This window comes from Balaenoptera borealis, assembly GCF_965194805.1.
Source record: "Balaenoptera borealis genome assembly, chromosome: 7".
Taxonomy (NCBI): Eukaryota; Metazoa; Chordata; class Mammalia; order Artiodactyla; family Balaenopteridae; genus Balaenoptera; species Balaenoptera borealis.
The window spans coordinates 108,345,600-108,371,981 of NC_138864.1; the positions used below are offsets into that span (position 1 = coordinate 108,345,600).

Below are 26,382 nucleotides of genomic sequence, written 5' to 3' on the forward strand. Positions count from 1 at the left end.
AGCTTAAACATATTTTTTTGTCAGCACTCACTGTAATTTACTTTCTATTCTAAACTGAACAGTGACGTTTACTGTATATACAGGTGGTATTTAACAGTGTGTGTGCACCAGCAATTATCACAAGGTAATAGTCTAACCTTGAAAAGCTCTTGGTACCAATTTTCTTTCCCACAATTAACTTCTATGGAACACTAATTCTCAACAAATAGCTGGAAGAACATGCGCCTTCAGAGGGAAGAATTAAAATCTTGAATGGGAAGGGCATGAAAGAGCAAGCTCTCCACCCACCCCCAGAAATTCTGCATGTCCCCCTGGGCAGAGTCCCCCATCCATCACCTGTGGAAAACTCACTGAATTTAAGGAGAAAGGTATCTGAAGAAAGCTTCTAGTGCAACACTGCACACATGAACGTTCTGCAAACTAGCAATACTCTATATCCACGCTGCCTAACACCCATATCCACCAGCCACATGTGGCTAAATGGATACTTGGAACGTGCCTAGTACAACTGAGGAACTGAATTTTTAGTTTAATTTAGTTTAAATAACCACATGTGCCTAGTGGCTACCATTTTGGACAGTCCTGGTCTACCGAATAGTGGATAAACAGAAAAAGATTACAATCCCTGTTATAAAACAGGGACAGTAGGAAACGTGTGTGTATGAATATGTATGGTAAGCATGGTAGATTAAGCTCAAGCTACATCTCCTGAATCTTCTCTCTTTACATACCCAAGGCTGAGTGGACTATTTCACAAAATAATTTCTTTAGTTAAAGTTGGAACGAGCCTTAAAGCTATGCTGCAACTACCTTTAAGATCTGAAATTGAAAGAGTTTTAATTTACTGAAACTCTATGTTTGATGATGCACTCTGTTTTATAATTTTCCTGGCATGATGTTACGTGTGCATCACACTAAATTAACAGTTTCTCCGTTAGGTGGAAAAAACAAATTGCAGAAGCATATGTACAACATTATGCCAACTGCACATATATATATATATATATATATATATATGAATATATATATTTATATATATACATGTTTGTGTATGAATAGAACTTATCTAAAACAGTGCTGTTCAACAGCACATTCTGTGATGATGGAAATGCTCTCTACCTACCCTGTCCAACATGGTAGCAACTAGTCATACACAGCTACTGAGCACTTGAAAGATGGCCAGTATGACTGAGGAACTGGACGTTTACTTATATTTAATTTTAATTAATTTAAATTTAAATAGCCACAGTGACTTCCCTGGTGGTCTAGTGGTTAAGACTTCACCTTCCAACGCAGGGGGTATGGGTTCGATGCCTGGTCGGGGAGCTAAGATCCCACATGATCCCACATGCCTCGCCGCCAAAAAATCGAAACATAAAACAGAAGCAATATTGTAACAAATTCAATGAAGACTTTAAAAATGGCCCACATCAAAAAAGTCTTAAAAAAGAGAAATTTAAATTGCCACAGGTGGCAAATGGCAACTTTGTTAGATGGCATGGGTCTAGAAGAATAAACCTCAAACTGTTCAAAGGCTACTTCAAAAGGTCTTATGATCGGAGGGAAGAAGATAAAGTTTTACTTAAACTTTATACACCACTGTAGTGTTTGGATTTAATTATCTACCTTTGTACAACTGGCACCTATAGCTCATCAAATGAATAAATACTAAGGGAAGGTGTCTCATTAGCTCGGGCCTCCGTAACAAATTCCACCGACTGGGTGGCTTAAACAACAGAAAATTTTCTCTTACAGTTCTGGAGGCTGTTAGGTCCAATGTGAGGGTGCCCGATGGTCGGGCTCTGGTGAGCGCTCTCTTCCTGGCTCGGGGACAGCCCACTTTTCACTGTGTCCTCACGGGGGAGTGAGGGTAGGGGGAGCAAGCTCTGGTCGTCCTCTTCTTACAAGCACACTAATCCCTCATGGGGACACCACTCTCTAAACCTGTTATCTCCCCAAGGCCCCGCCTCTGAATACCAAACACTGCAGGTTATTAGGGCTTCAATATATGAATGAATCTGGGGGACACAAACATACAGTCCGTAATAGAAGGACACAGGGAAGAATGAAAAATTCCTTCTACTTTGTGCATCTCTCTACTCCATTCACTTAGCTCAGCAGGTGCCCTAGAATCCGTACTATTAGGTTCCGACATCTGGTTCTTGAACAGCTGGGACAACGGCATTTTCAACTGAGAAGAGTGTGGCCAGTCTCAAGACCTTAAGGTCTTACAAATTCCCGTTTGAAAGAACACATTAATGATTCAATGTTCTCATCTCTTTATGTAATTTCTTGATGCCCTCAACAACTGAATGGTGGTGCCAGATGTACGACAGGCAAAGCTGCAAAGGACACTTCACATGTTACCTGTAACGGTGCTTGTTCATAGTTGTGCCAGAATGAGCAGAACTGCCTTAAACCCTCTGGGTCACCTCAACACACTCGTTTTTCCCAGATCATTTGCTGGGAAGGTACCTTTCTGCAGGGGAGAGGACAGAGTCAAACTCAGCTTCCCACAGGCCCAGTGCCTTCTCCTCTCTGAGTTTTGGGGAACTTCTGCAGCTTCCCACAGGTCCCAAGGTCTCCAGGTACGGGGTCGGGGTGGGGGCAGCTGGTGTTCCCAAACAATGCCTGTAAACAGCAGGTGTCCCAAATCCAGGCTCCCTGGTCCGAAGCAGCCTGTGTATTCACCCACCATGAAAGGTGCTTTCTTGTGCCCCGTAAAAAAGGTGAAGATGTGAAGATGTTTGCCAGGGCTAGGAAGAGGGGGAAATAAGGAGTGACTGCTTAACGGATACACAGAGGTTTCTTTTGAGGTGATGAAGAGGTTTTGGAACTAGACAGAGGCGGTGGCTGCACAACGTCAATGTATTAAATGCTACTTTTCACTTTGAAATGGCTAACCTTATGTTATGAACTTCACCTAGAAAGACAAACAAAAAAATAACCAAAATCTATTTTTAAAAACATAGGAAGGGGGCACCATCCCATCACTCAAACACAGACCTACACTACACTGAGGGTGCACTGGCCCCGCACACCTCTCTGTGGGACGATGGGCACTGGTGGACCCCCTTCCTTTCCGTTCTCAACCAAGCCTTGTGAGCTCTCCCTTCTCCCAACAAAGCTCTGTCCTTTACCCATGCTCACTGACACCGCAGAATGTGCCCTAAACCCTGGGAGGGCCCATGAGGAAACGCACCTCGCTGGAGAGTCTAAGTGCATCCTCTCCAACACTCTGTATTCTAACTCAGCCACTGATCTATCTGTTGCTCTCAGGTTATTCCCTGTTAGTATTTTTTCATCTTGTTCTGCTGTTTCCTACACGTATTCCCTAAGGACCTCCCACTCAGCATTCTACCAGAATCTAACATTGAGGGCAAATGCCATCTTCCTGCTCTGTAGTGGTAAGAAAATTCCTCAGGAAACCTTGACTGCACTCTTGATTGCTCTGGCTTCAACCAAACACAGTGGTTGACTCTGTCTGAACAATCAGTGCAATCATTATGGTTGTGGTTAATTAAAATGTCAAATCAGTTGTTTGAATAAACTGACAAATGGTTGGACTGAATTAACTGGGTTTTTTTCTAGGTACCACACCAACATTCAGTAACTGTTGGTGGGAATATGGATAGTTAGGAGGAAAAAATAGGGAAATAAAGAAAAATGGTTTTCTTTAGCCTCTTCCCTGTATTCTGTCATATCTGCTCCAGTTCCCCTGATCATGCTCTAGAACCATTTTTCCAAAACGTATTTGACTATGAGATCCTTTTTCACATCAACATCTTTCACTATCAACCCTTACTTTCCCCATCTCAGTAAACGGCACCTTCCTCCACCTAGTTGCTCAGTATACAAATCTCAGGGTTCTCCTTGGCTCTTCTTTCGTTCATACCCCACAAATGATCCATCAGCAAAATGCACCAGCTCTACCTTCAATGTCCCCAATCCAAGCACCTCTTCCCCAATCCAGACTGAGCTACCAGCCCATCTCAGGCACACCAGCTCTCCCCTAAACCACCCCAGCTTCTACTTTTGACCCTCAACCCCACAGCATCCAAAGTGACCTTTTAAAATTCTAAGTCCTAACACGTCTTTCCCCTGTTCAGAAAGACTCCTCATGCCTGGGAATCAAATCTAAACTGCCCACCACAGCTATTAGCCTTACGTGGACTGGACCTCCATCTCTGTCCAAGTTCATTTCCAAATGCTCTTTCCTTTCCTGCCTGTTCTGCTCTGACAGAGCTGTCAGCCAAGCCCAGTCTCATGCCAGGGCCTACGAACTTGCAATTCCCTGTGCCTGGAATGCTCTTCCTCACTTCACTCAGTGCTGTGGACTGAATGCTTGCTTCCCCCGGAATTCATACGTTGAAGCCCTAATCCCCACTGTGATGGTATTTGGAGGTGGTGCCCCTGGAAGGTGATTAGGTCATGAGGGCGGAGCCCCCATGATTGGGATTAGGGTCCTTATAGGAAGACACAAGAGAAATGATCTTTCTCTCTGCCCTTTGAGGATACAGCCAAGAAGGCAGCTGTCTGAAACCAGGAAGAGTCCTCACCAAGTACCTGCCCATGCTGGCCCCCTGATCTCAGACTTCCACCCTCCAGAAGTGTGAAAAATAAACGTCTGTCGTTAAGCCGCCCATCTATGTTGTATTTGTTACAGCAGCCCAAACTGACCAAGACACTCAGGTCCGTGGTTAACTGTCAGCTCCTCAGAGAGGCCCGGGATGTAGTGAATACAGCAGCACATCCCCCCTCCCGTTTCTCCCACCCTTTTACTCGGCTTTACTTTCTTCCCAGGATCAACCACCATCTGGCTTCACAACGCATGTTTATTGGTTTCCTGGGAGCCTCCCACACCAGAACAAAAGCTCTAAGTGGGCAGAGGTGTTACTTTGTGCCCTAATCTGTCCCCAGCACTCAAGAGTGATGCCTGGCTGGTAGTAATGCTCAATAAACGTCTACTGAACAAATTAATAACTAGTTCTTACAGAACAGTCTCTCAGAATAATCAGTGAGTTGCTTCTCTAGAGTAAAATAATAAAAACAAAAGGAGTTGAGTTGGGAGAGAGGGGAGGAACTATGACGTCGGGACACAGGAGCCCTCCGCAAAGAAGTGAAGGCCAGGGCACATCCGTGCACAGGACAGAAGCAGCTCAGGCTCCTCAGCAGGAGGCAGAGGGGCTAGTTCCCAGCTGCCTGTGACACATAAAACTGGACTGAACTATCATCTTCAGTCATCTGAAAGGGGTTCTGATATACCCTCTGCGACAGATAACCTGTCTTTCTTCTCTTTAAGACATATGCCACTGAAGATATCAGGCTTGTGGTGAAGTATGTCAAGGCTTAAGTCTGAAGTTGGCCTTAGACGGTAACAGTGGGGCAGATAAAATATTTTGGTGAGAATACGTTACACCTGAGAATCACAGTGGTAACAAATGCACCATAAACTGAATAAAGGTGGTATGAAAAAAACAGGATGTTTTTAAAGACTGTATGAAATTACATAAATGTAACGCTCAGCACAGACTTTAATAGTCTTTATTATAATATACTGGAATGTCACATTTAGATGTTTCTCCCTATGATCACCACAAGGGCAGTACTATGTCATGCTCATAAGCTTTGCAGCCCTGAATGCCGGCTCTGGAATGAAATAATTAATAAATCAGTGAATAATGCCTACTAAATGTTCCCGTTTCTATGTGGAAGCCAACCAAAGAGATGAGACAAAAGAAGAGAAGGGGGAGAAAACGAGAGAAGCGAGGAGCCGAGGAGCAGCAGGAGAGTGGGCAGCGATCCTCCAACAGCGGATCAGAGAATCAGCACACGGAGGCGTAGACGAGAACACAGCTGAGGCTGACTTGGCAGAAGTGCGGGCCAAATCCCTCACCTCACTGCACCTCGATAATCTGCAAAGGTGAGCCACGCTGAAGACAACGCTTTTAGAACACTGTAATAATAAAACTGATCTATCTACGAAATTCCTGCCCATTTCTAATCTGAAAGATGCCAATCAAATTTTCCACTGCATGTATGCAGAATAAACCCTAGGGGACTATCTGCAGAGCACAGAACCATCCAGCAGCCGAGGGAGGTGGTTCCTGTGTGAGGCTTGGCACTGCATCTGGCTAAGGTCACAGAATGAAGGTCTGTGGCCCACGTGAGTGCTCACACACACACAGCACAAGAAAGCCAGGGGCCTGCCACCCTCCAATAAATTCCAGCAGAAGGCAAAGGACAGAAGCACAAAAATGTTTTACTGTACTTAGGAGAGAAAACCGATGTCTGTACTCGTCTTATAACAGAAGTCAGTCTGATGGAAATGAAACCTACAAAGACGATTAAGACAGTATAAAAGGTGGATGAAAAACCAGGAGGTCATCAGGACCAGAGGAGGCTCCGTGGCAGGTGGGACAGAGAGTTCCACTGCAGGAACTCGGCTTACTCTCAGCTGACGAGAGTAAGTGGGGAGGAGAAGGATCATGAGTTTGAGGACTGGACTAGCTTAGTAACAGGCACCACGAAGAACGAGAAGGACAGTTAACCAGAATCATGCAAGTGCTGTGCAGTGTTGGGCGACACCTCAATTTATGCAAACAGGTACCAACCTACCTCATCGTATGATTCGCTCCAACACTGCTCAGCAGCCTGGATGCAAGCAAAAGGACAAAAAGGTCAGGAGGTGTAAGCTTTTGGCAAGAGAGTGACTTAAAACCTGGACCACGGATTCTACGTGGGTAAGTTGGGAAATAAAGACAGGAAGGAACTAATGGCTAAGTACAGAGCAAAGGAGTCCACCAATTAGGGAGGTCTCAGTGAGATCAGAGGAGAGGCAGAGGGTGTAACTCTGTGGGACAAGGTGGATGGAAAGGAGGCTGTGGTCAAGGAGGGAATTTCTGACTTACTGATCTGAGCCATGAGTAGACAAGGTCTAGGAAGTGGGGAACTGAGGGGAGTTGGGGAGATCACTGGTGAAGACAAGCCCCAAAACCCATGCAGTCAGGGAAGGAGGTGGGTCATCCCGTGAAGCTGGGGCAGGGTGGAGAACAATGAGGCAGTCATCAGTGATGAGTGGGAGGAATGAGGAAGTCAGCAGATAAGACTTATAGGGGGGTGGGGGGCAGAAGGATGGTTAAACACACAGCTGATGCTCAGAAAAGTAGGGGATGGACAGGAAGGTGGAAAAGCAAAGACGCAGCACAGCCAGGCCAGGCATGGGTGCCACCAGCCCACCTTCCGAATAGTTTTTCATCTCTGTAATGATGAAACTAAACTACCTAATCAGGTAGTTCTGCCAATTTTTAATCTGAAAGATGTAAACCAATCTTTCCCCTGCGTTTACACAAATAAATACTAGTAGTAGACTATTAGATTACTACAGGTTTCCCAAGATAAAATCTTCAGTGATTGGGCATTCATTTTAGAATCTTCAAAAGGATCACACATTTATCCCACATGCTTACAGAGTATAAGTAAATTAACATTTCTATTAGATTTTTTAAATGCCAAGTTTTTACCGTACTTTATACCAATTGAAAATAAGCGTTTGCCTCAAAATTGGAAACCTTTTTCTTTGTCATTTAAATTGAAGATGCAGGGATCTGGTATATTTTTACTATCTCCTCATCTTCCAGTATTTGTCACTGATTTGACCTATGAACTCATTTATGATGCAGCATTTATGTTAATAAATATTTCAAAGAGAAATTTGGCTCTTCCACCCCACTTGTTCAGGGATTGTCTCCTTTGGGAAGATGTCACTGATACCACATCTCCATTCCCCATTTCCCCAGCTGGATGCTCCCCGGTTCTGCCAGAGCATTCCATAGGCAGCTCTGTTTCTGCACTTAACTACATTCGACTGTCAACCAAAACAAGCTTTATGACCTTGGACGAGTGCTTAACCTCTCCAGGCCCTAATTTGTTTGTATGTAAAATAGAGAAAATAATAGTAAGAACATCATAGGGCTTTTTTAATCAATTCATGAGTTAAAGTTAATGCCTAGAAAGCACTCAGAACAATGCCTGGCATATAGTAAGCGCTACGGAAGTGTTTGCTATTCTTATAACAACATTTATTTATGCGTCTCTCCTTGTGTACTTGTTAGCATCTTTAAAGTAAGAGACTAGGTCTTAATTTTTGTATCTCCAGCACCTAATACAGTGACCGGCAAATAGGAGACATTCAGTGAATGAATGCCATGAATCAACTGATAAATCAATTTTTATTTCACAAAAAAAGTCACAGATATTAAAAATAATAAGCCAAAGTATTATCTTATTTATAACCCCAGTGTAAAAATAACTTAAGGAAGCTCGTGAACTACAGCCTGACATTTCAAATATGTAATTAAATGAAAGAAGTTAATATTAAGGGTAGAACTGCATCATCAGTACCACTAAAAGGTCATTGTCAAAATGGGCTTAAGAATTAAGTAGCTTAGATACATTTTGACTCTAAGAATTAGTAAATTTTCACTTTCAATATAGGAAAAAAAAAAAAAAAAGAGTCCAGAGGCTTGACTCTAGACCAGGGATTTGTTAAAATTTCTTCCACAGATCTAGGTACCCAGGGAGGAGATAAAAAACCATAACAACGAAGTTCACCTACTTAATCTGTCACATTTCTGCAGTAAGAGTCTCAAAGTTGCTGGCAATAGAAGGGAATCGACTGAGGTATCCAAAAGAAAATTCAAATTATTGTGGCTAAAAGTTGAAAACGTTCATCAAGCCCTCAGGTCCTCAGAGTGGGGAGGTGGCTTCTCTCAGTCTCCAGTTAGAAAACAGCCAATCGCTAGATTTCATCTTGGGTTTAACATTTCTACAGAACACCTGATCTAGGATCACAGCATAGCCCTATTTAAAATTAGCACCGCTAATGATTTAATATTATGGTTCTCTTCAGATTACCTCTGACACTACTGAAAACGAGCCTGTCGTATAACTAGTAGGACTTTCCTCTTTCACTGGCGCATGAAAATAAGCCACCTTATTCATTAAGATGGAATTTAGTGCAAGTCCATGTTTTGTTTCTGTTTTTAATTTTTATTTTAACATCTTTATTAGAGTATAATTGCTTTACAATGGTGTGTCAGTTTCTGCTTTATAACAAAGTGAATCAGCTATACATATACATATATCCCCATATCTCTTCCCTCTTGCATCTCCCTCCCTCCCACCCTCCCTATCCCACCCCTCTAGGTGGTCACAAAGCACCAAGCTGATCTCCCTGTGCTATGCGGCTGCTTCCCACTAGCTATCTATTTTACATTTGGTAGTGTATATATGTCCATGTCACTCTCTCACTTTGTCCCAGCTTCCCCTTCCCCCTCCCCGTATCCTCAAGTCCATTCTCTAGTAGGTCTGCATCTTTATTCCCATCTTGCCCCTAGGCTCTTCTGACCATTTTCTTTTTTTAGATTCCATATATATGTGTTAGCATACGGTATTTGTTTTTCTCTTTCTGACTTACTTCACTCTGTATGACAGTCTCTAGGTCCGTCCACCTCACTACAAATAACTCAGTTTCGTTGCTTTTTATGGCTAAGTAATATTCCACTGTATATATGTGCCACATCTTCTTTATCCATTCATCTGTTGATGGACACTTAGGTTGCTTCCATGTCCTGGCTATTGTAAACAGAGCTGCAATGAACATTTTGGTACATGACTCTTTTTGAATTATGGTTTTCTCAGGGTATATGCCCAGTAGTGAGATTGCTGGGTCGTATGGTAGTTCTATTTTTAGTTTTTTAAGGAACCTCCATACTGCTCTCCATAGTGGCTGTATCAATTTACATTCCCACCAACAGTGCAAGAGGGTTCTCTTTTCTCCACACCCTCTCCAGCATTTATTGTTTGTAGATTTTTTGATGACGGCCATTCTGACCGGTATGAGAGACGATATCTCATTGTAGTTTTGATTAGTGCAAGTCCATGTTAAAGAAAGTCTGGGAGCGTTAGTGTTTCACAGAGGAAGAGAAATATTTATCATATCCTCATGGACACCCAAGTAGAAACCTATTTAAGAAGGATGAGAGTGAAGAGTTGGAGGAAAATCTTTAGCAAACCGAGGTTGTGTCTACTTGGTGGAAGAGTCCCTCACTCCCTTCCACATTTTCCCTCAAGCCACAGAGCATTACACTTCAGCAACCATCTAAGGGAGACTGAAACAACTAACACATAAGGAGAGATATAAATTTAAGAGTGAACATTGAAAGAAGAAACAAATGATTAATAGACTTCCCTGGTCCCCATACTGATATTCTGATAATAACAAACTCAGATACAGGCATGTGAGAAGATTATCTGCTTTTCCAAATAACTTCACAGCTAAATGAAATCACTTCAAGCAGTAACCTTCTATTCTGCTTTCCCAAATAAGCCAGCATTAATATATACAAACACTCCCATCAGAGAAAGAGCATCAAGAAGATACAGCACAATTGACATATATACACTATTAAATGTAAAACAGATAGCTAGTGGGAAGCAACCGCATAGCACAGGGAGATCAGCTCGGTGCTTTGTGACCACCTAGAGGGGTGGGATAGGGAGAGGGGGAGGGAGACGCAAGAGGGAGGGGATATGGGCATATATGTATATGTATAGCTGATTCACTTTGTTATACAGCAGAAATTAACACAACACTGTAAAGCAATTATACTCCAATAAAGATGTTAAAAAAAAAAGACACAGCACAAAACATACACATATCTTAATAGTGTGTTTTTCTATAATTAAGTATTAAGCACTTTTATTTACTTATCTTAAATGAAAAAAATGAAAACTGAGGTTTTCAATCTGACAGGGATTGCATCTGAGGATTAAAATGTCCAAGTACATACCTCTTAACTCATCTTTTAATTGCTGCATAAATGGTTGCCTAGGAAACGTCCCAACTGGATGAAGAGGCGCAAGTGAACTCTCGTTTCCAGGCTTGCAGGTATGACTCACTACCTTTGCTCCCACAAAGTAGGTCCTCCTGAGTTCTTAGAGGCAGATATTTTTGCAACCTGGATGACAATTTTAAAAAAGGAGAATAATTATTTATTTTGAATATATGTTTCTAACAGGAATAAAAGTTAAGGACAAGTCCCTATTCACATCAAGTTTAGAAGAGAAGTGCGTATTCTCAAATATGCCTGTACAATTTACAGCAGGTAGTTATGGAGGGTTATTTTTATGGCAGTATGTTAACAACACAGTGATTAAACATTATAATAAGAGAGAACAGAGAAAACACTGGAACAGTAAGACCACAGAGACACCTGCCAAAGAAGAATCCGGTTACAGGGGTACGACCCCAGAAACCACTGAGACCTAGCCCAAGTTCAGGTTCCCTGAGAATTCTTGCAACCTAGCTACACTTGTGCACAGAATGACACCGTGACATCATTAAATAGTGACAAGAAAACACAGCGCAGATCGTCACATGCCAACAGGTATGCAACCTGGGGCAAGGGCACTTCTGAAGGTTCTATTTTAACCACAGCAGATGCATTGAAGCAGGCTGAAGTAGTAGGTTCAGCCTGCAGGTTTCTGAGGAAGGACAGAACCTTATGTAATTACAGCATATTAGGGCAGAAATGCTGAGAACAGCCCCAAGGCCGAGGCCAAGTCCAGGTGATACCCTGGGTTCTGACACTGCTTCTGGTGTCTCAGGACAGAGATGGACCAGGCCTGGAAGGAGAGGGTGGGGGACCAGGCCCAGGGCTGGAGGCAGAGGGGGTCCACCTCCCACTGGAAGGGTCTCAGCTCTCCTCCCTGAGCTATTCCTCTAAAATCTTTTCACCTTCATCCTAACATAACCATCTTTTCTTTTATTGTGGTAAGAAAAATTTTCACTTAAATTTAAAAAGTTAAAACCGACTCTTCTGGAGGAAAAGCAACTGCTAATTCCCATCTCCACCCCCCAGCTATGCCTCCGTCTCAGAGCTGCTGCAGGTGGAGGGGCTGGGGAGGAGGGGGGCTAAGGAGGAGACAGACTGAACTCAAAGCTCTCATTTTTCCCCTGGATAGTTAAAATACTCTACTAACTTCCACCCCTGCTGCTCCAGCCTCACACTGCAGCTAATCTAATCCCCTCCCCACACTGATGGGTGGGGTTGAAGATTCCCTCAGTGACTCCCTATTGCCCTCAGGATAAAAATCCAAACTCTCCTCAGCTTAGATTACAAAGCTCTTCACCAGCAGATCCCTGAAAACTCGAGGGCACTCCACTGTGACCTTGAACCTATAAAAGAAAAACTGCCCCAAACCTGGTCTGGAACAGAACCAAATTGCCTACTGTAAAATTCACAACATCCTAGTGAAAAGACATCAACAGCATTCCAGATAAAATGCTTTTTTCTGTGCAACTTTCTAATGAACTTTAAGAAGATTAAGGTTTGCTCTAGGGAACTCACTACCACCCACCCAGTTGACCGTCAACTATCAGAGTCTAAGGACTTATAACCAGACATTCTTTTCAATGATGATTTAATCATTCTTCCTACCAAGAGTGACTCTCTGAATACACCTACCATGGGTCTCTTCCTTGCATTGCAAAACTGTAATAAAACGCTGGCACGTGCTCATAACTCAACTGTCTGAGAAGTTTTCTTTAACAAACACTAACCTCAAGCAGGTCCTAACACCCTGCAGTTTCCAGCATGTTCCTCAGTCTCTAGACTCTATAGGCCTTTGAATAGGCAGCAACCTCCCCCAGGAGCACCTCCAGAGCCTACATTTCCCCTGGCTCTCACTCTCCTTCCTTTACCATAACCCCCGTCTTCTCCCCCATCTTCCAGCCTCCCAAACCTAGGTCATCTGTCAGTTTCTCCAGAACCATCTGCCGTGAGTGTCTGGACTGCAGGCTTTCCCAGGCGCTTCTATAGCAGAGTTGTTACCACACTGCACTCTATTTATCTCCCTAGACTGGAAGCTTACTGAAGACAGTGCTGTGCCTTTTTATTTCTGTTATCTCCCACCTTATCACAGAGCCTGGTTCAAAATGAGCCTGGTTCAAAATAAATGTTTGTTGAATGAATGAATGTAGGAGAGAGATGAAGCTGAAAAAAAATTTTTACTGCAAGAGGTATTCACTGTGCAGCTTCAAAACCGCCCCTGAGAGGCAGTGCGGTTCTGGACCGAGGGGGGCTGGGCTCCCCAAGGCAGCCCATGCAGCGCTCTCCAGCAGACCTGCTCAGAGCAGGCACGTAAGGACAGTAAGGACTGTCCCAAGTCCGCTGGAGCGCACAGACAGCTCAGCAGGAGGCGGTTCAAAGGCACAATTCCCCAAAGTTTCGCAACCAGAGGAAAACCACAGGGGATCTTAGAGGAGAAGCAAAATAAAAAGGGGGGCAATAGAAGATGGGTAACAGTTTCAAGGCACCCTCACAGATGGAATCTTCCTGGCATAGGAACACCAAAATTCAGTTTTTCGTGAAAATATGTTAAGTAGGGTTTTGAGATATAAAGACCTGCGGAAGCACCAGGAAAACTCAGGAGAAACTTTTGTTGTTGTTGTTGTTGTTGTTTACTGCTGGTTGGCTTTTGGATGGGGCTGGGAGGACTTGTAAATGCCTAAGGGAAAGACAGCCTCTGTTCCATGCCCACCTCCCACAATACTCCATAGCTCTTTCCCCAACAACAAACCCCACCGAGGCCCGGGCACGGCATGGAGGATGAGGCAGAGGACGCTCAGGCACCCTGCCTCCTGTGTACCAATTATGAGATTTCCTCTCATCGAAGACAACTTCCATTCGGTACTAAATTGTTTTTGCAAGTGCGCGTGCAGAGTGGTGGAGTGGACGGCCGCCTCCTGTTTGCTGCTGGGGTTCTCACACGTCCCTGGCGGAACAAGGTAATGGAGTCAACGGGAGTGTAAACATAACCCTGTCCCCCCAGAAGCCACGGCTTCGCCCGTGCAGCTCGGGAAAGTGCAGCACAGCGCAGGTGGTCCACACACACGTTCTCTGACTGCCTTCCTCAGAGTATACCAATTACTTATGGTATGTCATGGATCTTCAACCTGGTAGAGTTTCCCCAAAATGGCTCAACATTTAATATCTTTTTGAAGAGCACTTCTAGTCCATAGGAATCTGACCTGACGGTAACTGCAGGACACATACCTGCCAGATCTGAGCAGTAAAAATCTGCCTGACTCTGAGCATGAAGGACAGGAGAGCCTGCAGCTAACCAGAGAGGGGCCGGTTCGTGCAGCAAAAGGCAGCTGATGGGGCCTCCTGTCTCCAAAGTTCTGTAGAGTTTTCTTTACTTATTGCAGAAAAAAGAGCCAGCGTATATCCAAAGATCTTACATTTAACGGGCCTTTAACCGACCTGAGAACAAATTAATTTTTTCTATTTCATTTTATAAAGCTCAGCCTTTCTCATTCTTGCACATCTATACTTAGAAAAAAGAATGAGTAATATTAAAACACAGTACCAGTACGCTGAACAGCACTCACACAACAGATAGAAAACGTATGCAGTACTGTCCTCCATTCCACACATATATGAAAGCTTCTAAAGAGACTTATTATAGAACACGTGGGAATTCCCCACATGAATCTAGGACTCTTTTGACTGACTGAAAGTAGAATTGAGGGGCCAGGGAAAGGACTTCCCCTGCCGTTGATTAAAAACATTATTCTGTTTTTGAGCTGTCATACCGAGTTGACCATGAAGTGAACAAAAGCCCCCTTAAAATGTACTTTTTGAACTTTCCCTTCTAGTACTGGATTCTAAGATGGACTTAAAGACAAAATCCTCTAACACACTCAAAACAATTTCTTAAGTAAGTTCACAGTCTTAAGAAGAAGGAACATGAAGTTCTAATGTTCTGAAAACACACTTTAACCAGTCCACCTTAATGAAGCGTGCGCACCTATGGATGAAATGAAGTGTCTGCAAATGTGGATTTGCAAAGTCAGTCATTTTTGCATCACAAACTTATTACAGGGTTTTTTTGAAATAGTACGTTCCTCAAGAGCATATACAATGATGATTTGATGAACAAAAACAATTTTTATATATATCATTTCAAGAACGTTCCTATTATATGCCAAAACAATAAAATATTCTTCTTCTTTCATTCTTCTTTAGAAATGGACTCGAAGCGAAAATGTAAAGTCATTTGAGTTGAGTCCAAAAAACTAATCAGACAAAAAAAAATCAAATTAATTGAGAATTTCACCCCACAAACAACACAACAAGCAATCTGTAATGTGAACTCCTAAGGTTCGAACGGAGTAGCCCACGTGGTATGAGAATGTAGCACACAGGATATGAAGATTTTTAAATAAAACCAATAAAGCAAATATACAAAGACTGGGAGAAACATAGTTACTAACTACTTCAAGTCCTTTTTAGGCCTAGGCAGTTTTTATTTATTCTTAAGGCTTTAAACACAAAGTACAAAAAACAGTACAAAAAATAATAGGCATGGTTTAAATATAACAGAGTCCAGACAGATAGGACAATTAACAAGTCTCTTAAATTGGGACTACACTCTGCTTACTGACTTGCTTCCAAAGAGTAGAGTATGCTAAGGGGTGGGGCGGGGAGAATACGTTTACAGTGGAGGAACCTTGCAAACACTACCCTGGCCAGGTGATCAAACACTACCCTGGCCAGGTGACCAAGGTCAGCATCATCAGGGGTTAGTCATGATGCTGGCATGTTCCCTGCACACAACGTGATAAGAATGTCACTTCACCTCTGTGGTCTTCCTCTTAAAACCCCACAACCCCAGGCTAATAATCAGAAAAACATGAGAGATATCTGAACTGAGGAACGTTCTACAGAACATCTCACCAGTATTCCTCAAAACTGACGTCATCAAAAACAAGGAAAATCTAAGAAACTGTCACAGACCAGAGGAACTTAAGAAGACATGATGACAAGATGTAATATGATATCCTGGGTGGATCCTGGAACAGAAAAAGGGTATTACGGAAAAACTAGTGAAGTCTGAATAAAATGTGGATTTTAATTAGTTAATACTAATGTACCAATGTTTGTTCCTTAATTGTGACAAATATGATAAGGTAAGAGTTATCAACTGGGGTGACTGGGTGGGGGACGTATGGGAACTCTCTGTACTATCTTTGCAACTTTTCTAAAAGTATTCTAAATAAATAGTTTATTCAAACTTTTAAAAACTCTGTCCATGGCACCAATGCCTGGTGCTTCAGGTGGGTGCTGCAGCACTGGCTTGCACCAACAGGGACAAACACAGGCTAGGACCCCGGCCACTCTGTATGCTGACCGACTTCGGCCAATTTGGGAACCTAAGATGCCAGGAACCACAGATGGTGTGCATGTGAAACAGGAACAGACATCTCTGAGTGCCTAACACCCCCATTTGAAGTGAAAAACAGGCAATTTTATGCAAGAAAAAAAGACAAAGGCTAAATGGGTTGGCCTGGAGCCATCAGTGCTCTGTGAAAACACACGACAAACCAGCCTCTAGCCTTCACTTAGCAAGTACCACTGCCAGAATCCAAGCAGGTGTGAAAAAAGAGTTATGCAGCCTTCCCTCCCATACCCTACAGGCTCTGTGTCCTATTCCCTTACCATAAAAAAGGTAAATCAGAGAAGGGGGGGCACAGAATTCCTTTAAAGATTTGTAGGAGGAAGACCATTAAAAGACTTTTCTGGCCAAGGAGTACACAACTCTAGTTTCAAGAATCTGTCCAGCCAGGGCACATGGTCCGGTGTGAGCCATGTTCTGCAGGGGGGAGGTGAGGCCCCTGAAGTGCTGCTCAACGTAGAAAGACACTTGTCTACAGAATAAACATGTGGCATGACTCCGTTTGCTGCGATGGATTTCCTTCATTGCCCTGAATTTTAATCGAAAAAGAAATCTGGGGATTTATCTTCTCTAACCAAAAAGTTCCAGAATTCATAAGCTGGATGAATATGCAGTACTCGTTAGGCCAGAAAATTAAAATACAAATGACTAAATTTTTTTCAGAAAACTAACACACTGTCAATCAAAATCATAACAGTTCTAGAGGGAAAGTGACCAACTATTTAAAGTTTATCTGAAAGAGAAATGATGTAGAAATATCCCAGACAAATCTGAAAAATAACAATAGTGCTGCTGCTGATGAAGAAGGGTGTTCTAACAGTTCTCGTAGTTAAGACAGTGTGGTATATACCGTCAACAGACGGACCCATGGAAGAGTAACATGCCCGAAAATACAACAAATATTAAAAACTGGTTCATTTACTCAAACGTCTATCGCGGTATGGGCACTACTGATGGTTCCTTGACAGTGAAACAAAAAAGGCAAAGTCAGACCAGAAGGACAAAGTATGTGAATACGGCCAACCCCATGCGGTAAGTTAGATGTTTTTCTCACATCTTACATCTGAAATCTATTCCAGATAAATGTTTAACTATATAACAGCCTGGCATTACAAGAATAAAACACAGGTGAATATTTATACATAATTTAGTGACGGGAAAGATGTAAGTTCAAGAATAATCATTGTGAACTGTGTTAACCTGAATGTCAACAGGGGCATGATTAAATAAATGGATGGTTACATAGACCTTACAACTGTTGATTAAGGAATGTATTTATTAACATGCAAAATGTCACTATTTAGTAAAAAGGTAAGGTATAAAAATTATGTGTGCAGTACAAATACCCAGATATAGATATTAAAGATGACATTGACAGGAAACATCTGTTCTGTAAAGATGTCAAGACTCCTCAAATTAATCTATAAAGTCAATGCATGAACTCAATCCAAGGAAGATTCTTCATGTAAGTCTAAAATGCATGTCAGGGCTTCCCTGGTGGCGCAGTGGTTGAGAATCCGCCTGCCAATGCAGGGGACATGGGTTCGAGCCCTGGTCTGGGAAGATCCCACATGCCGCGGAGCAACTGGGCCCGTGAGCCACAATTACTGAGCCTGCGCATCTGGAGCCTGTGCTCCGCAACAAGAGAGGCCGCCATAGTGAGAGGCCCGCGCACCGCGATGAAGAGTGGCCCCCGCTTGCCGCAACTTGAGAAAGCCCTCGCACAGAAACGAAGACCCAACACAGCCATAAATAAATAAATAAATAAATATTAAAAAAAAAAATAAAATAAAATGCATGTCAGACAAAAGGAAAAAGTAGGGACAATTTTAAAGAAGAACAAGGAGAAGGGAGGATTTACCCTACCAGACAATAAGATACAATAAAGAAATAAAGATATCATAAAGAAAGTGTAGAACTGAAGCAAGAAAAAAACCCCAATAAAACAAAAAAGACCTATATAGATGGAAACTTGACGTGGCAAGATGGCACTGCACATCAGTAGAGAAAAGATGCACCATTGATAAATGCTGCTAGGAAAACTGGCTGTCCACGGGAAAATAAAATGAGGTAACTACACCTCACAATATACACACAACTCCATTTCAGATGGATTGCAGGTGAACCTGTGAAAAGCAAAACTTTAAAACTTTTAGTAGAAAACAGAGGAAAATATTTTTATATGACCTCAGCCTAAGGAAGAATTTTTCAAATAAGACACAAAGAAACAATGTGAAAAGGACTGATTAAATTTGACTGCATAAAAGGAAACTCCTATTCAACAAAAAACATTATTTAAAAAGTGAATGATCAAGCCCAAAACCAGGAGAAGATAACTGTACACATATAGACAGCAAAGAAGGGGTAAGAAAAATATATAAAGATTGTTTAAGTTAATAAGAAAAGGAAACCAATAGGAAAAGGGGACATGACTGGCATACACATTTCACTGAAGACACTCAAGTAGTTAATAAACACATACATTCTCAATCTCACTAGTAATCAACAAAGTTTTTATTAAAACCACAGTGAGATACCATTTTATACCCATCAAACGACAAAATTAAAATCTGACAATGCCAAGTGTTTGTGAGCATACGGAGCAAAGTACAAGCACCGTAGAGAGCAGTTTCATTACAGTCACTCAGTTTAAAGTGGTGCACATTCTAGACCCAGGCATTTTCTGGTTATATACCCCAGATGAACTAAGTACATGCACTAAGGAGATACAAAAAAATGCTTACAGCCACATTTTTCGATAGTGAAAAAATTGCAAAACTTAAAATGCCTGTCGATAGGAAAATGTATTTTAAAAAGGTGACGTATTTATAAAACAGAATACTGTAAAAACAAATTAAATGAGTGACTACAGCTATAGATATTAGCATGAGTAAATCTCAAAAACATAATATTGGACCAAAAAGGCAAGCTCTGATGACGCACATGATATGTACTAAGTGATGCTGAGATGTGCTGCTTAGGTCTCCCTTTATCGATGAAGGGCTCATTCCCCCAGCTACTGGGAGTGCTGCAGGCTGACAGCCCTCAGCTGAAAAGAGTCACCTTGTCAAAGTCAGGTCCCCTCTCCGGGGGCAGCCTATACCTAATAACTGGTCATAGTGAGGCTATGAATGCTTGGCTCCTCACCCCAATTTAGGACGATTCTGAAGGGCTATCCCACCTTCAGTGCTCCCTCTGGGATCGGCTAAGGCCTTTCCTGTGACTGCACTGCGGCCTAACTTCTCTCTCTCTGCCCAATCCCATGTCCTTCTCTCTCACAGGTGTTAATCCCAAAATCTCCTTAACAAACCTCCTGCCCGTTAATCTCCTTCTCAGAGTCTGCTTTCCTTGGAACTCTCCTTTCAACAGATACAATTTATATCTTGTTTGAAAACATGTACCACACAAATTTAAGAAGACTGAAACCATACCAAGTATTTCTTCTGACCCCAATGGAACAAAACTAGAAATCAATAGCAGAAGAAAAACTGGAAAATTCACAAGCATGTGGAAATTAACACAGTCTTGAACAACCAACAGGTCATAGAAGAGATCAAAGGGGAAATCAGAAATATCTTGAGACAAACAAAAACAAAAATGAAAACACAATGTACTGAAATTTATGGGATATAATAAAATCAATACTAAGAGGGAAGTTTATAGCGGTAAACACCTACATTAGAAAAGAAGAAAGATCCCATATAAACAAGCTAAACTTATACCTCAGGGAACTAGAAAAACAAGAACAAACTAAGCCCAAAGTTGGCAGAAGGAAGGAAATAATAAAGATTAGAGCAGAAATAAACAAAATAGAGAGCAGAAAATCAATAGGAAAAAATTAACGAAAGAGTTGGCTTTTTGAAAAACATCAGCAAAACTGACAAAACATTTAGCTAGACTAAGAAAAAAAGAAAACTCAAATAAATAAAATCAGAAATGAAAGAGGAAACATAACAACTGATGCCGCAGAAACAAAAAGGACTGTAAGAGACCGCAATGAATAATTATATATCAACAAACTGGATAACACAGAAGAAACAGAAAAATTCCTAGAAACCTACAACCCACTAAGACCAAATCATGAAGAAGACCGAATCTGAATAGTGTTAAGGAGGCTGAATCAGTAGTCAAAAACTTCCCAACAAAGAAAAGCTCAGGACCAATGGTCACTGGTGAATTCTATCAAATAGTTAAAGAAGTATTAAAGCTAATTCTTCTCAAACTGGTACTGGCATAAAGACAGACACGTTGACCAATGGAACAGAAGAAAGAACCCAGAAATAAATCCATGCATATAGGTCAGTAGATCTTCAATAAGGGTGCCAAGAATACACAAAAGGGAAAAGACAATCTCTTCAATAAATGATGTTGGGAAAACTGGATATTCACATGCAAAAGAATGAAATTGGACCCTTATCTTATGCTATATACAAAAGTCGACTCAAAATGGACTAGACTTAAACATTAAGACCCAAAACTGTAAAACTCCTAGGAGAAAACATAGGGGAAAAGCTTCATGACACTGGTCTTGCAACAAAACCAAAAATAGACAAATATCTGTACATTAAACTAAAAAGCTTTTGCACAGCAAACAATCTAACAGAGTGAAAAGGAGTATCTATAGTATGAGGGAAAATATTTACAGACCACATATCTGATAAAGGGTTAATATCCATGATATTTAAGGACTGCTACAACTCAATAGCATAAATAAATAGATACACAAATAGATAAATAAATAAGTTAAATGATTAAAAATGTGCAAAGGACTTGAATAGGCTTTTCTCCAAAGAAGACATACACATGGCCAACAGGTATATGAAAAGATGCTCAACATCACTAATCTTCAGGGAAATCCAAATGCACAATGAGATGTCACCTTACACCTGTCAGAACAGCTATTATTAAAAACACACACACACACCCACACCCCCCCCAAAAAAAGCAAGTGTTGGTAAGGATGTGAAGAAATTGGAACCCTCGTGCACTGTTGCTGGGAATGTAAAATGGTGCAGCTGGTATGGAAAACAGTATGGAGGTTCCTTAAAATATTAAAAATAGAACTACCATATGATCCAGCAATTCCACATCTGGATATTTATCCAAAACAACTGAAATCAGGATCTCAAAGAGATATTTGCACTCCCATATTTACTGCAGCTAACAGGTGGAAACAACCTAAATGTCCATTGATGGATGAAGGGATAAAGAAAATGTGTAATAAAATATTAATCAACCCTAAAAAAGAAGGAAATCCTGTCATATGGGACAACATGGATGGACCTTGCGGACATTATGCTAAGTGAAATAAGCCAGTCACAGAAAGACAAATACTGCATGATTTCCACTTGTATGCAGTACCTAAGGTATGCAAACTCATAGAAGTTCCAAGTAGGATGATGGTTGTCAGGGGAAATGGGAGTTGCTGTTTTAGTGTGTACAGTTAAAGTTGTGCAAGATGAAAAAGTTCTACAGCTCTGCTGGACAACACAGTTACAGTTAATAATGTACTGAACACTTTAATTATATACTATTCCTTATACTTTCTTTATATGCTTGAAATATTCCATAATTTTTAAAACTAACTTTAAAGGAACATCTTGCCCCTCTATCAGCTGTTCTCTACCTTCTTTTTACCAAAATAAAGAAGAGGACAAGAGTTTATCACCGGGTGTTCCCACATTTTGAAACAAGGTGAGAGCAAAGAAAACAGAGCTACAGAGTTTTTTTCTTTTATATTCTTTCTTTTTAAAATGTTGCAATCTCAAAGTATTTAACATGTTTTTAACTCCTTAGAGTGTACCAGGAAGATCCTTTAAAATTGGCTGCCACACAGATAAAGTGCATCATTTTCTACAGTATTTCCACTTCTCTTTCTCCTGCTCAAGAAACTATCAGATTCAAATGAGAGACAAATTATAAGGCTAACTTTGCTTTTGTCACATTTCAAACACAGCAGCGCAATAATTTGAACCTGGGCAGTCTGACTCTGAACTTGGACAGTGTTTATTACCAGGAACAAACCCCAGAGAAAACTTCTAAAAGTAGGATTCAGAGTAAAAGGAGATGCCTATGGATCATTCTTTCTAAGTTCAGAACATTTTCCAATACAAAAAGTGTTAAAAGTATAATTACAGTTATGTAAAACACAACATGCTCATGATTTTTGTATTTATAATAAAAAATACTAGCAAAATAAAGGGATTACCTGGATAATTTAAATCAAAGAACACATTCACATGAAGCAGTCACATAGCTGAGATGAAATGATTTCCCTAAATTTATCAGAAAAATTCCACAACTGCCAGTGTCACTGTATTTGTATAGCTCTGATCTTGTCAATTGTAAAGATTTCACTGTATATTAAAATTAGTTCCACGTCCCTAGGGTTGGTTCACAGAACAATGTTCTTGCTTGTCCCCCACCCAACTTTCTGAGCTATGTATGACAGCAAAACATCAAAGAACTCAGAAACTCAAACAAAAGGAAAAAAGTCCATGGAGGGAGGCAGGATGAAAAAATTCAAATTTTCCTAATTTGGGGCAAACAGATTTTGTACATATCCAAGGCACTGAGAACAAAAACTCCAACTTATCTTTAACCAACATTAATCACTCAAGACCACTACTAAGAAACTAAACTTTGGGTTCTATATTTGTTTGATATAACCGATTTATAAACACATTTGCAAAGAAGGAGGAAAACAAAATAAATAAAACTTCTTATAGGCAAAAAAAGAAAAAAGGGTTGTTGACTGGCAATGGAAATCTGTAATGATCTATGTCACGAAAGTTTTCACATCTTAAAGGGATCTTATTCACAATCCTTCCCTTTACATCACTTTATGTTTCGAGTACCTCTTTCCCTTGACACTGTCAAAAAAATCTTTTTCTTTCACATTTTCCCAGCAATCTACTCGTCCCTAACTTTTCAGCCACATCTTGCAAAGGAATTCAGGCCTCACCTCAGGTTAGCAACAACACAGGCACGCCCTCTTGTGGCACAAAAGAAAGCTGCCTGCTTACGCTGGCACTCATGCCCAAGAAGTTATTTCTGAGTTTCACAGCACTGGAGCATGTACCTCATTGCCTGTGTTTTATAGACAAGGAAACAGCCTCACTGAGGTCAAGCAACTTACTTCCTCAAGGTACCTCAACAAAGAGTACATTTAAAGCAGGATCTGACCACATATTATTAAAAGATAAGTTGGAAGCAGTAAGTAAAACCTAATTTTAACTTCTGTTTTATGTAGTTTCAAAGCAACCGTTTACATAGTATCTTTGGCTTAATTCATGATCATTAAAAAAGACAGGAAAGTGCAGAGTGGGCAAAAATTTTCAGAAGGAAGAGGAGTTATTTTCCAAATTATTTTTCAATATCCTCAAAAAGTATAGAGTATTATTTTGTGTATCATGGATTTATTTGTTACCAGTGTACTTCTTTCAAAAGGACAAGGTAGAAATGATTAGAATTTCCAAAATAATAATTTGTCATCCTCATTTACATGCTAATGCCAATGGATATGAATAAGAATTTATGCCTTGTGTTTAGGCATATCAAAAATTTTTAAACCCATTGACTTCCAAATACTTTTATTATTAATCTTTCTCAAGAATTAATAGGATTAAAAGTACCTCCTTTACAGGGTTATTTTAAAAGTTAAATGAGCTAATACATATAAAGGATGGAACAGTCTTTTCTAAAATTTACCCTTTTAATCTTCTTTGTACCAAAGAAGTATAAAGAATGTACTTTATATATGATAAAAATGTGGAGACAAGAGGTCAAGTAGCTAAAAGTAATAAAAAGGAATTACTAAATTCTTAAACGTGATAGGTTTTCATGTCCAAGAATCATTCCACTCTGTAATTGCCCTGAAGTTTTCAACAGTGATTTTACCTGTAAACATGAGATCCACTACAGCCCGAGATAATGAACAGACACAGACACCCCCAAGGCCACGTCAGTTTTCACTTTCTTCCCTAATGCTCCATGTGTGTTCCCCCAGTGGATGATGGGTCACAGAGGGGCATCTTTAAAGTTCAATCAGGTGTATGCAAATAGCTGCACTCCTCTGATAAAACCTCTAGAGTGAATTACTGGTTTCCCAAAGCAACAATCAAAACAAATAAACCTCCTGGGTGTCTTGTATTCTCACCTGGTGTGAATGGTATCACCACTTGTTGAGATGGCCAACGGCAAAGCTGAACTAATCCTTGATGTCTTTTTCTCCTAGATTCTTCAAATTCTGCCAGTCACAAAGTCACGTCACTCAGACTCATTGCATCTCTTGACCCTATTCTCTCTTCTTTAAACCCAATGCCACAGCTTTAATTAAGGTCCTCGCAACTCCCCCCGCCACACACCCGACAACCTGGCTAACAGCCAAGTCCTGTTCATCCTCCAAATCTCAGCTTTCTACATTCCCTGCTCCAAAGCTTCCCCAACCTCCCTCTGAACGCCCCTCCTTCCAAGGAGGCAGGTTACATATCATCAGGCCCCCACCCTCAATTCCATGCTTCTTTTATCCTTGTAGGTATGTCTTATCTTTGGTGTGCTTGACAAAGATGAGTATTCCATAAATCTTTGTCGAATAAAGGATTTGCTTTGGGGGGGTGGGGAGAAAAAAAAGAAAAAGAAAAATTTGGTTAAATAACTGGTACTTTATTTGGGAAAATGGCTGAATGAATTTCAGGTAAAGAATTGGGTTGTTTCCAGAATAAATTTTTTCTATTTGAATAGACTTAGGCAGAATCACAGGCAAGATGTTCTAGAGTTGTTAATTTTTTCATTAAAATTAGGTCATTTTCTGATTTTATCTAAGGAAGTAAAATTCAGTCTCCCCAGAGATCTTGATTTGTACTCTGGTGCAGAACATGGCCAGACCCAGCTGGAAAGTGCTCCAGGGGAGCTCTCTCGGTTGCACTCTACCTCCCATTCCCAAGGACCTTATGTCCAGATTACTTGCTGTCTCCACATATATGGTGTTGAGGACAGGTGGGTGGGCACTAGAAGGGTGTGCTTCTCTGCATGTAAAAAATGCAAAGGTGTTAAGCTGTCATCAGTTTCCTTCGTGAAGAACTGAGAGGTGGAGGGTAACCTACACGTTTGAACTACTGTGCACGAATAGAGTATCAATCTAAGAAACTACCATTTCTTCTGGCCAGGGGGGTGTTAATAGTTGTTAAACATAAAGCCAATCATTCTAAATCAATGTTCACGTGCAAGGGAAATGCAGCTGTTACTGGTCACTAAATTCTGGGAAAGACTACTAATAATGATTTCTGTTTCACAATTAGAATTCAAAGAACATCTGACATAGAAATTAATTCAATAGGTCTCACCAAAGTATTCCAAAGCAATAGAGTACAATGAAATCAGCAATACTGTCCCATTTCTTGAACGATCCTCTTAAAGAGGATTTAGAATTTTGAGTGGCCACCCATTTTTAATGGCTTTATTGAGGTATAATTTATATGCCATGAAAGTCATCCATTTTAATGGTACAATCAGAAGAGTTTCAGTAAGTTTATACATAAACAGCTGCACGACTGTCAATAAGAATACTTCCATCATCCCAACAGCTCCCTCCTACCTGTTTACAACCAAACTCTGCTTCCACCTCTGGCCCCAGGCAACCACTGATCTAATCTATGATTTTGCCTTTTCTTAAAATTTCATATAAATAGCATTATACAACATACAGTCCCTTTGTTTCTGGCTTCTTTCAACCGGCACAATGTTTTTGAGGTTCATCCATGTTGTACTATGTAGCATGAATTAGGAGTTCATTCTTTTTCATGACTGAATAATATTCCATTGTGTGGATATCACACATTTTGTTTATCCATTCACCAGCTGATGGATTTGGATTATTTCCAGTTTTTGTCTACTGTGAATAAGCTGCTATGAACATATGCTTGGTTTTTGAATGGACATAATTTTTTTACAACCTTATTGAGGTGTAACTGATATACAATAAACTGCACATATTTAAGTATACAATTTGATGAATTCTGATGTATGTATACACCCATGAAGCTACTATGCATAATCAAGATAATGAATATATATACA

General features: G+C 40.8%; 1 protein-coding gene across 8 annotated transcripts in view; it reads right to left on the reverse strand.

Annotated features, from left to right (window-relative positions):
- Positions 1 to 26,382, reverse strand: part of LOC309632091 (uncharacterized protein) — a 204,679-nt gene that overhangs the window by 124,674 nt on the left and 53,623 nt on the right. For all 8 annotated transcript variants that reach the window (XR_014246721.1, XR_014246722.1, XR_014246723.1 and 5 more), the window contains exon 4: positions 10,854 to 11,021. Coding sequence is in view for 5 of the 8 variants with exons in the window: in XM_082399262.1 (XP_082255388.1) it covers positions 10,854 to 10,881 (28 nt within the window). In the remaining 3 variants the exon portion in view is untranslated. The remainder of the gene's footprint in view (positions 1 to 10,853; positions 11,022 to 26,382) is intronic.